At 35.1% G+C, this 12,555-nt stretch overlaps 1 protein-coding gene and 2 pseudogenes across 1 annotated transcript; all 3 read left to right on the top strand.

Annotated features, from left to right (window-relative positions):
• The first annotated feature begins 12 nt into the window (after positions 1-12).
• On the top strand, positions 13-909 carry LOC148569085 (putative purine permease 4 pseudogene; annotated as a pseudogene).
• Positions 910-1,466: 557 nt separating this feature from the next.
• On the top strand, positions 1,467-2,183 carry LOC148569084 (putative purine permease 4 pseudogene; annotated as a pseudogene).
• A 5,133-nt stretch (positions 2,184-7,316) lies between these two features.
• Positions 7,317-11,718, top strand: LOC107639578 (uncharacterized). The gene is made up of 3 exons (XM_016343118.3): positions 7,317-8,890; positions 8,997-9,927; positions 10,024-11,718. Exons 1-3 carry the CDS (start codon positions 8,401-8,403, stop codon positions 11,468-11,470), a joined length of 2,868 nt encoding a protein of 955 aa, XP_016198604.1. The 5' UTR covers positions 7,317-8,400; the 3' UTR covers positions 11,471-11,718.
• The last annotated feature ends 837 nt before the right edge of the window (positions 11,719-12,555 follow it).

Genomic DNA, 12,555 nt, shown 5'->3' with positions numbered 1-12,555 from the left:
AAAAAAAAAGAATAAGCAGAATCATCAGAAATGGGCAACAAGGAAAGACAAGAAGAACTGCTTGCAACAGATCAAAAATTTACCAGAAACAAGAGGTACATGCTGGTTCTGAGTTACTTTCTTCTTGTTGTGGATTCGGTCTCTTCAACCATACTTTCAAAATATTATTTCACCCAGAAAGGTGCAAGCGAATGGCTTTCAACCTGACTTCAGTGTTCGGGTTTTTCCCTTTTACTTATCCCCATTTTTATTTCATATTCTATACTCAAATCCACCATCCGAAAACCTTTTACTGATTTCAATAGAAAGATTCTAACTTTATTGATCTTTCTTGGAATCATACTCGAAATCAATAATGTTATTTTTTCATATGCCGCTTCATATCTTCTAGTTTCAACCTCATCACTTCTTCTTTCTTCCCAACTTGGTTTCAATCTTGTTCTCTCTGTCATCATGGGGAAGCAAAAGATAACATTTTGGAATCTCACCACCGTGATTCTCATCACGTTGTGCTACATCCTTCTCACATTGAATTCCAATAGAGAAAGACTAAAAAGTCTAACGGAGAGGGAGTACTTCATCGGATTCTTTTGCACCATTAGCGAAGGTTTGTTGTATGTTTTGTACCTTGCCGTTGTGGAGAAGATCAACAAGAAGGTTGATTGCTACGAGATGGTGATGGAGATGCAGCTGGTCATGAAGGTGATGGCGACGGCACTGGCCACCGTGAGAATGGTGTTCCTATACGGATTCTGGAATTTGAAAAAAGAAGCCAATTTGGTGTTTGACAAAGGAGAAAGGATTTACTGGGTTTTGATTGGGGAAACCACCGGTCCTTTTCTTGCTAATGTTTCCAAGTTTGAATTGTTAGATTTACACAATTCTAGCTTGCAGAAGGGTGTCACCTAAATTATTTTTTTTTATCAATAATAGACTTATCAGTGTAATTATTTTTTAGTGAGAGTACATAAAGAGTACATAGTATAAAAGGTGTAATAACTTAACAAATATTTTTACACAATTCTAGCTTGCGGGAGGGTGTTACCTAAATTATTTTTTATCAATAATAGACTTATCAGTGTAATTATTTTTTAAGTGAGAGTACATAAAGAGTACATCGTATAAAAGGTGTAATAACTCAACAAATATTTTTACACAATTCTAGCTTGCGGGGCGTGTTACCTAAATTGCTTCTCTGTCTCTTTAGACATAACTTCTTCTACATACACATCAGTTTTTTGTTTCTGTTTATCAAATCCCTCTTCTCTTTAATGGAGAATACTACGTCACAAGAGCAAGTGGTTCCAACGAACAAAAACGATGAAATCAACATTGAAGAAGAAGACCAAAACTACGAAATCAACATTGGAGAAGAAGAATAAGCAGAATCATCAGAATTGGGCAACAAGGAAAGACAAGAAGAACTGCATGCAACAGATCAAAAATTTACCAGAAACAAGAGGTACATGCTAGTTCTGAGTTACTTTCTTCTAATTGTGGGTTCGGTCTCTTCAACCATACTTTCAAAATATTATTTCACCCACAAAGGTGCAAGCGAATGGCTTTCAACCTGGCTTCATTTTCGGGTTTTCCCCTTTTACTTATCCCAATTTTTTTCTATATTATATACTCAAATCCGCCATTCGAAAACATTTTACTGATTTCAATAGAAAGATTCTAACTTTATTGATCTTCCTTGGAATCATACTCGAAATTAATAATGTTATTTTTTCATATGCCGCTTCATATCTTCCAGTTTCAACCTCATCACTTCTTCTTTCTTTCCAACTTGGTTTCAATCTTGTTCTCTCTGTCATCATGGGGAAGCAAAAGATAACCTTTTGGAATCTCACCACTGTGATTCTCATCACGTTGAGCTACATCCTTCTCGCATTGAATTCCAATAGAGAAAGACCAAATTCTCTTGCACCATTAGCGAAGGTTTGTTGTATGCTTTGTACCTTGCCATTGTGGAGAAGATCAACAAGAAGATTGATTGCTACGAGATGGTGATGGAGATGCAGTTAGTCATGGAGGTGACGGTGACGGCGCTGGTCACCGTGGGAATGGTGTTCCTAGACGGATTCTGGTATTTGAAGAAAGAAGCCAAATTGGTGTTTGACAAAGGAGAAAGGATTTATTGGGTTTTGATCGGGGAAATCACCGGATCCTTTTGTTGCTAATGTTTCCAAGTTTGAATTGTTAGAATTACACAATTCTAGCTTGCGGGAGGGTGTTACCTAAATTATTTTTTTATAAATAATAGACTTATCAGTGTAATTATTTTTTAGTGAGAGTACATAAAGAGTGCATAATATAAAAGGTGTAATAACTCAACAAATATTTTTACACAATTCTAGCTTGCGGGAGGGTGTTAACTAAATTATTTTTTTTATCAATAGTAGACTTATCAGTGTAATTATTTTTTAGTAAGAGTACATAAAGAGTAAATAGTATAAAAGGTGTAATAACTCAACAAATATTTTTACACAGTTCTAGCTTGCGGGAGGGTGTTACCTAAATTATTTTTTTTATCAATAATAGACTTATCAGTGTAATTATTTTTTAGTGAGAGTACATAAAGAATACATAGTATAAAAGGTGTAATAACTCAACAAATATTTTTACACAATTCTAGCTTGCGGGAGGGTTTTACCTAAATTATTTTTTTTATCAATAATAGACTTATTAGTGTAATTATTTTTTAGTGAGAGTACATAAAGAGTACATAGTATAAAACGTGTAATAACTCAAAAAATATTTTTAAAGAGGATTTTTTCATTATCTTCAACAATGAGAATAACTCATTTTTCTCCCCCTCTTAATCCCTTCTAGTTCATCAAACTATCAAGATCACAGCATGAATAGCTTAGGACATGAGATTTTCTTCCATACAAAAAACATTAAATTTAAATATCTATCTCTACAATCATTTTATCTTATTAATTATTAATTAAAAATGGCTTATTAGTATAACTAGCTGATGTATTATTTTTTTACGGTGAATCGTAAAAGATTTAACCTAATACGTATGTCTTGTAAAAAGTCTTATTAACATTTAAAAATAGATTTTAAAAATATTACAAAAAATATCTATTAAAATTTATTAAAAAATTCAATCTACTTAATATTTCCAAATTTAAAATATATCTTTAACATATAATATAATTATTTTTTTAGTTTTTTACGATATCTTCCGTCCAATTAGTGGTAAACCAATGATTTAAAATTTGTTTGAGAATTTATTTTTAATTAATAAATTATTACATATATAAGATATAATTTAAACTTTTAATATTTACTTAATTAAACAAACGAGTAAAACTAATATTCGACCAATTTAACTTGTTAAATATACACATTAACTAAACACGTATAATAAATACTAAATAGTAATTTACTATTTGGACGTCAATGAGGAATTTACGAAACAAAGTTAGGAAGAAAAAGGGTGGGTTTGGTTTGGTACCCTCATTGCACCAACCAACGATGGTGTCATTATCATTTGTTATTTTGCTTCCTTTTATTTTCACTAGTCTAACATCTCATATTTAGGCATGCTCTCAAAATATTGGTAGGACCGATAAACTGGTTAATATATAATAAAATTGGTGGAACCCACTTTTATTTCAAGTATGCCTAAATGTGAGTTGTCAAACTTGTGCTCATATAAGAATTTTTCAATGGGTTATCCTATTCAAATATGACTTTGAGTAAATTCACTATGGGACGTGTTCAGTGAGGTGTTGACATCCAACCACTTAATTTTCTGTCTCTTTAGACATAACTTCTTCCACATACACATCAGTTTTTTGTTTCTGTTTATCAAATCCCTCTTCTCTTTCATGGAGAATACTACGTCACAAGAGCCAGTGATTCCAACGAACAAAAACGACGAAATCAACATTGAAGAAGAAGACAAAAACTACGAAATCAACATTGAAGAAGAAGAAGATGCAGAATCATCAGGGCAACAAGGAAAGACAAGAAGAACTGGATGCAACAGATCAAAAATTTACCAGAAACAAGAGGTACATGCTGGTTCTGAGTTACTTTCTTCTTGTTGTGGGTTCGGTCTCTTCAACCATACTTTTAAAATATTATTTCACCCACAAAGATGCAAGCGAATGGCTTTCAACCTGGCTTCAGTGTTCGGATTTTACCCTCTTACTTGTCCCTATTTTCTTCCTATATTCTATACTCAAATCCACCGTCCAAAAACCTTTTACTGATTTCAATAGAAAGATTCTAACTTTATTGATCTTCCTTGAAATCATACTCGAAATCAATAATGTTATTTTTTCATATGCCACTTCATATCTTCCAATTTCAACCTCATCACTTCTTCTTTCTTTCCAACTTGGTTTCAATCTTATTCTCTCTGTCATCATGGGGAAGCAAAAGATAACCTTTTAGAATCTCACCATCGTGATTCTCATCACGTTGAGCTACATCATTCTCACATTGAATTCCAGTAGAGAAAGACTGAAAAGTCTAACGAAGAGGGAGTCCTTCATCGGATTCTTTTGCACCATTAGCGGAGATTTGTTGTATGCTTTGTACCTTGCCGTTGTGGAGAACCATTGACACGTTAGAATTTCACTATCTTCAAAACCTTGCTTTATAAGAATGTTATGAGAAGATTCTTTTAAACCTATGCTTGCCTGGACAATAAATTCTTCTTACGAAGCATCAATTCACTGCAATCTCATGAATTTAGAATTTTGAATTGTAGCATCAATTCACTGCAATCTTATTATTATTATTATTATTATTATTATTATTATTATTATTATTATTATGGGGTCGAAATCAAAATCGTCCCCAACCTTTTTTTTTATTAAAATCATCCTCAACGTTACAAAATGTTATAAAATCGTCCTTTTCTATTTCAATTTTATTTTTTTTACTAAATTATCCTTTATTATTAAAAAATTATAAAATAAAAAAAATATAAAGTAAATAAAAAAAAGAAGAAAAAGGGGGTGGGGACTGGGGAGAGAAAGAAAGGGGGGAGGCCGCGAGAAAAAGGGAGGGGGGAGGAGAGGGGAGAGAAGGAAATTGGAGGGGAAGGGGCTGCGTTCCACGCCGTCCGGTCGCACCGCCGTTGCGCCGTGCTCAGGCTGATGCGTGCCCCGCCGCGCCTCGTCGCCAGATCCGCGCGAAGGACAGAGGTCCGAGAGAGCAGAGAGGTAGAGAGGGAGAGAAGCTTGGCGCCGCCGTACATCTTGCCGCGCCTCCTGTCACTGCCGCCCCCACTGATCCACCGAACCTGTCACGCCTTGCCGCCAGCTGCGCCTCACGCCGTCACCCATGGAGCCACGAGCTGCGCCGGTCGCCGCCACTTCGCAGCCGCTTTGCCGTCCTGCCGCACGGCACCACCGCACCACCCCACCACCGCTTCTTCTTCTTCTTTTTCTTCTTCTTCTGTGAACTGAATTTTTTGTGAATTTCTGAATTTTTGGTAAAAATTTGTTATGGAATATTGTTATCGCTGAAATTTTGGTAAAATCTGTGGACTGAATTTTTTGTAAAATTTATTGTGCATGTTGTTTGAATTTTCTGTTGATGATGATGATGATGATCATGAAGAGAGGGGCATGAGGAAGGGGGGTGGGATTACGGTGAGGGGGTGAGGGGGTTACGGTGAGGGGGTGGGAGTGAGGGGCTGAGGGGCTGAGGGAGTGGGGTGAGGGGTGGGGGGGTTACGGTGAGAGGGTGAGGGGGTGAAGGAGTAGGGTGAGGGGTTGAGGGAGTGAGGGGGTTACGGTGAGGGAGTGGGGTGAGGGATGGGGGGTTACGGTAAGGGGGTGAGGGAGTGGGGTGAGGGGGAGGCGGTGAGGGGTGGGGGTTACCGGAGTGGGGTGAGGTGGTGGTGGTGGTGGTAGTGGTAAGAGGAGAATGATGATGATGAGGGTATTTTGGTCCAAAAATTCGAAAAATGATGATTTTAAAGCGTTTTTGAACGTTGGGGATGATTTTAATAAGAAAAAAAGGTTGGGGACGATTTTGATTTCGACCCCAGACCTTTGGGACGAAAAAAGCACTTATCCCTTATTATTATTAACAACAAATGTTTTAAAAAACTTTAAGATATATTATAGTTAAAAATTCAAATAAAATAAAAATAATAACTTAATTTTTATACATTAAATATCTTAAAAAATTTAAAATTTTATATTTTTATATTCTTAACTAATAATTATTAAGTATTAACAAGACTTTTTAGTTAAATTATTATATTATTATTAAAAACTAAATGATCATTTATTAAAAAAATGTTTATGTTAAAAAGGTAAAAAAGTGTCATTTTACATTGGGTTTCTTTACTTTAGCACACATGAAATAAAAAAAAATTAAGTACGATTTTAATTTTTAAAGTATAGGGTAAAATTTTTTTCATCTTCAATCGTTTTTTTATATAAAATCATCTTTAATGTTTAAAACCAAGTTTTAAAATCGTTATTTTTACTTGAATCTTAATATTTTGGACCAAATTATCCATAATAAAAAAATTATAAAATAATAAAAAAAGAAGAGAAAGAGAGTGTTTCTTCTCTTGCGAAAGGAGAAGGGAAGAAGAAGAAAGAAGAAGAGGAGGAAAGGGAAGAAGCAGAAGAAGTTGTCAATGATCTACCCCTGCCTTCGTTTCCGTCGCCAAAAATTTAAAATCATGTTAAATTTTAGGAACAATATTAAAATTAAGTTAAACCTTAAGGATCATTTTGTATACAAAAAAAGGTTGATAACAAAAAAATTTCGACCTATATCTTAAAAATCAAAATCGTAATTAACCATAAAAAAAATATCATTTTGATATTGATGATTTGAATTTGGAATATATTTTTTTATAAGTATCAAATGACTCATGTATTTCATCAATTGTTTTGCAAAAAAATTTATATAAATGTTTAAAAAGTGTACATGAATAAAAAATTAAACAAAATTCAATATCTAGACTATTTTTCATACCTTCTTTATGACATATAATTTTTCATACTTTTATGAAATATTCTCTTTATATTTGATGTATTATTTTATCAAATAAATATAAATTTTGAAAATTCAGAATATCAATTTTAAGATTATGTTATGAAAAGTTAAATTTTTAGAAACTAAAATAATAATATTAAATACAGCTATTAATTTATTAGAGAGTTAGAAAGTTCGGATAGAAATTATTTGTGTATTCCACTATTCCTAGTGAGAATGAGAGAGAGAAAGATCAGAAACCGTAAAAGGGGTTAATGCTACTCTCTTTCTCTCTCTTTGGACGTTGGAAGCTTTAAATGCTTCACTTCACTTTACTTTACTCTCTCTCTCTCTCTGACACCAACCTCGCTTCTCTTTAATAGAAACACACACATCTCTCCATTAAATAATCACTACTATTTATTATTATTATTATTATTATTATTATGCTTTTTCTCTGACTGCCATAATGCACACACATGCTTCAAGCTCTTCACTCTTGCTTCATTTCAATTTCAAGCTGAAAACTGCAACTCTGCCCAATCCAACACTGGCTGCTTTAATGGCTTCTCCAACCCCGAGGCACCCCCTTCTTCCTAACCATCATTAAATTCTTTATACCTTCTTCTTCACTCTTTCACCCAATTCCCTGCTAGCTTATTAAATCACTTCCCACTGTAACAATGAAAAAAGCAGAAAAAAGAATATGAGAATAAAAATCAAAATTTTCTTCTTTTTATTGCATAAGAAGCTCAACTCGGCAACACCCATTTTTGCTTATGCGATTTCCTTATAGAATTTGGTTCCTTTTCTCTGAGTGTGTGTGTTCTTCTTCTTCTTCTTACTTCCTGGAAAGTGGGAACGCATTCATGTTATAGTACCATGTGAGTGTTGTGTTCTTCTTTTTTGAATGGACGGGATTTGAAAATTCTGAATAGTTAAGAGAAAAAAAAAAAAGAGAAAAGTGTTAAAAGGAGAGTTTGTTGGACTTGCTCTGCTTTACTTTGTTTGTTTTATTTCTCTCTTTTCCACATGGTTTCTGTCTAATCCTTAGTATTTCTCTTCCTTCTCTCTTTCCCTTTTGTTCCTTTGTGAATTTTGTGATCTTCTCTTTTTGTTTATTACTATTATATATATACATCCACTGTGATATTTTGGATTCTTGCAGAAATTCTTCATCCATAGTGTCTCCTTTCTATATAGCTTGTTGTCCTTTGAACACTCCTTTTTTGGCTCAGAAGAAACTTCCCTCCTTTTTTGTTTGAGGCTGTTTGGTTTGTTGTTTGGTCTTGTTTGGTGGTGCATATGCTGTTCCTACCAAACCTTCTTTTTCTTCTTCATTGTTGAAAGAAAATGTTAGTGTTTTTCAATTCCTTTGGAATTTGAGAAAAACTTTCCCTTAATTCTGTTAGATACATAGATCACACTATGAAAATGAAGGTGCAATCATATTGCATATTCCTACTACTGTTTCTGATTCTTTTTACTTCACCAAAACCAGTGCTATCTGATGACACTTCATTCAATGATGATGTTTTGGGTTTGATTGTATTCAAAGCCGGTTTGGATGATCCAAAGGGTAAACTTTCTTCATGGAATGAAGATGATTTAACCCCTTGCAATTGGGATGGTGTGGATTGTGACCTTTCAACAAAAAGGGTCAATTCCCTTGTTCTTGATGGTTTCTCTCTTTCTGGCCATGTTGATAGAGGACTCTTGAGGCTTCAAAATCTAAAGATTCTCTCACTTGCAAGGAACAACTTCACTGGCACCATAAACCCTGATCTTCCTTCATCACTTGGTGGATTGCAAGTTGTTGACTTTAGTGACAACAATCTCTCTGGTTCAATCCCTGAAGGGTTCTTCAACCAATGTGGCTCTCTTAGAACAGTTTCCTTTGCCAAGAACAACCTCACAGGTCAGATATGATGCTCATATGCTTCAATTTTACTTGTTTATCACTATATGCATCAAATACTACTATCATATTCAGTACTAATATTCTTATTTGTGCAACATAGCAGGTAAGGTTCCTGATTCCTTGAGCTCATGCTCCACATTGGTGAATGTTAACTTTTCATACAATCAAATTTCTGGTATATTGCCATCTGGGGTGTGGTTCTTGAGGGCAATACAGTCATTTGATCTGTCAAATAACTTGCTTGAAGGAGAGATTCCTGAGGGAATTAAGAATCTGTATGATTTGAGGGAGTTGAATTTGCAGAATAATCACTTTAGTGGAAAGATTCCTGAAGAAATTGGAGGGTGCTTGGTTTTGAAATCAGTGGATTTGAGTGGTAATTTTCTCTCTGGGGAACTTCCTGAGTCAATGCAAAGACTCACTTCATGCACATCACTCAGTTTGCAGAGAAATTCCCTCACTGGAACCATTCCTGATTGGATTGGAGGGTTGAAAAGTCTAGAGATTTTGGATCTTTCAGCTAATGAACTTTCCGGTTGGATTCCGAAATCATTAGGGAATTTAGACTCACTGCTTAGGTTGAATTTGTCCAGGAATCAGTTCACAAGAAACTTGCCGTTTTCGATGGCGAATTGTTCTAAGCTTTCGACATTCGACATAAGCCAGAATGAATTTTCAGGCCATATTCCTTGGTGGATATTCATAATGGGTTTGCAAGGTTCACCTTTCCATGATCTTGAAGTGTTGGATTTGTCATCCAATGCATTTTCTGGTGAGCTTCCATATGGCATTGGGAACCTTAGCAGTTTGCAAGTGTTGAATGTTTCCGGCAACAATATCTCTGGCTCGATTCCTGTGACCATAGGAGAACTCAAATCTTTGTACATTCTTGATTTGAGTGACAACAAGATTAATGGAAGCATTCCTTCTGAAATTCAAGGTGCAAGTTCACTCAGTGAATTGAGGCTACAAAGGAACTTCCTAAGTGGGAGAATTCCAGCCGAAATCGACAAGTGTTCATCTTTAACATCTTTGTAAGCTTTCAAAAACCATAGTTTCAATCTTTGATGCCTTACTCTATATAACATACATTGATTTGTTTGGTTATGCATTTCAATTGAATTGTACAGGATACTTTCTCACAACAAGCTTACTGGTTCAATCCCAGCATCAATTGCAAACCTCACCAATCTTCAATATGTTGATTTGTCATGGAATGAAGTCTCTGGAGGTTTACCGAAGGAGCTTACAAATCTTTCGCACCTTCTTGGTTTTAATGTATCCTACAACCAGCTTCAAGGTGAGCTACCAGTGGGTGGATTCTTCAACACCATCTCACCCTCATCTGTCTCCGGCAACTCATTGTTATGTGGTTCTGTTGTCAATCAATCCTGTCCATCCGACCACCCGAAACCTATTGTCTTAAACCCGAATTCTTCAAGTTCCAACTCCAGCATTTCGGCCCAGAATCGCCATCATAAGATCATACTCAGTATCTCAGCTCTTATTGCTATAGGAGCAGCTGCTTTTATAGCCGTTGGTGTGGTGGCTATTACAGTCTTAAACATTCATGTGCGCAATTCAATGGCTCGTTCGGCTGCTCAGTTTGCATTCTCTGGTGGTGAGGACTATAGTGGTTCGCCCGAAAATGATCCAAACTATGGCAAGCTTGTCATGTTTTCTGGTGATGCAGACTTTGCAGATGGAGCTCATAATCTTCTTAATAAAGACAGTGAAATTGGCCGTGGAGGATTCGGAGTTGTTTATCGCACTGTCCTTCGAGACGGCCACTCTGTTGCAATCAAGAAGCTTACAGTGTCCAGTTTGATCAAGTCCCAAGATGACTTTGAAAGGGAAGTGAAAAATCTCGGCAAGGTTAGACACCAAAACCTGGTGACACTCGAAGGCTATTACTGGACTTCATCTTTGCAGCTTCTCATTTATGAGTACTTATCCAAAGGGAGTTTGCATAAACTCCTCCATGATGATAATAACAGCAAAGATGTCTTTTCTTGGAGACAAAGGTTCCGGATTATTCTCGGCATGGCAAAAGGGTTAGCTCATTTGCACCAGATGGACATAATCCATTACAATCTTAAGTCAACCAATGTACTGATTGATTGTTCCAGCGAGGCGAAAATAGGAGACTATGGCCTAGTAAAGCTATTGCCAATGCTAGACCATTGTGTTTTGAGCAGCAAAATTCAAAGCGCGCTCGGCTACATGGCTCCGGAGTTTGCTTGCCGAACAGTTAAGATAACCGAGAAATGTGATGTGTATGGCTTTGGAATCCTTGTTCTTGAGGTGGTGACTGGAAGAAGGCCTGTGGAATACATGGAGGATGATGTGGTTGTTCTTTGTGACATGGTGAGAGGTGCATTGGAGGAAGGCAAGGTTGAGCAATGTGTTGATGGGAGGCTACTTGGTAATTTCGCAGCCGAAGAAGCGATTCCTGTGATCAAATTGGGGTTGATTTGTGCCTCACAAGTGCCGTCGAACCGGCCGGATATGGCCGAGGTAATCAACATACTAGAGTTAATCCAATGCCCTTCAGAAGGACAAGAGGAGTTAGAATGAATTTTGATGCAGTGATTTCAGGAAAACAAGAACAGTATTGCAGTAATTGGTGAAGAACAATCCAGTTTGAAGCTATACACATGCAAAGAATTTTCAACCAAAACTTTCCTTTGTTTAAGTTGTTGCAATTTTTTGTATTTTTTTTACCAGATTTATTTTCCTTTTATTTTTTGGTCATCTCACTTTGTATTGCTGGATTTTTCTTCACCAGTTCAAGAGTTAAACAGAATGATATCTTTTAACCACAATTTTTCTTTTAGATGATAGATTGCATTAAAGTATTTGGTGCATTTTTTCTATGTTTCATCATGTCCTTACTAGTTACTACTTATGAGTATCGCAAAACTAGTGAAAAAGGAATATTGATTCATTCAATTAGTTTATATTTGATTTGAATAAAGGTAATTCCACATTTTCAAGGATCACATCTTTTCACATCTGGGGTATGACTCAAAAATGTGGAAGCTTGTACAAATCAAATATGAAAGGTATCATTGTCAATGATGAAAATGTGAATTTGATTAGTGTGTTCTTGACTTTAAAGGGGGAAACTCTAATGCAATTCTAGGTGTTAAGGAATCATTTATTTTTTAATTTTATTTTGAATCACAGGTTAATGTATAAAAAGTTTACACGTACATTTAACTACGTATTATCATATATGAAAAAAGAACTATTTTTATTCATTGTATGAATAATTATTCAAAAAGATGAATTTAATTGAATCAATATTAAAATTAAATTATATAAAAAAAAAATCCGAATAAAAATGCCAAACAAGTTGCTTTTTTAGTTTCAATTCACATGTGAAGCCAAACTTGAGATTTAGAAATAAAACCAAAAGCAAAAGGGAACAAAGCTAAGTGCTCTGCGGCGCATTGTTTAACTTGGATAAAAAGTGTTGTTATCTAATCATGCAATTCTATAGAGCATTGTATTAATTCAATCTATTTACTATTTGATTAAATGTTGGTTTCGATATTTATAGAACATTCTAATCTATTTGATTAAATGTGGTTTTTTCTGAAAAAGAGATATTATATAAGTTATTAATTTGCATTTTATATTTTTATTTATTAATAAAT

The sequence above is a fragment of the Arachis ipaensis genome, chromosome B4 (assembly GCF_059453495.1).
Source record: "Arachis ipaensis isolate K30076 ecotype BB chromosome B4, ASM5945349v1, whole genome shotgun sequence".
NCBI classification, from domain to species: domain Eukaryota; kingdom Viridiplantae; phylum Streptophyta; class Magnoliopsida; order Fabales; family Fabaceae; genus Arachis; species Arachis ipaensis.
Note: the sequence above shows the minus strand (reverse complement) of the source record. Positions and strands in the feature narration are given on the sequence as shown.

What these genes read in the sequence shown, in the direction of transcription:
- LOC107639578 (XM_016343118.3), top strand. Translation starts at nt 8,401, where the DNA reads ATGAAAATGAAGGTGCAATCATATTGCATATTCCTACTACTGTTTCTG. An exon ending in TGCCAAGAACAACCTCACAG is followed by an intron (nt 8,891 to 8,996) that starts GTCAGATATGAT and finishes GCAACATAGCAG; the next exon opens with GTAAGGTTCCTGATTCCTTG. An exon ending in TGTTCATCTTTAACATCTTT is followed by an intron (nt 9,928 to 10,023) that starts GTAAGCTTTCAA and finishes TGAATTGTACAG; the next exon opens with GATACTTTCTCACAACAAGC.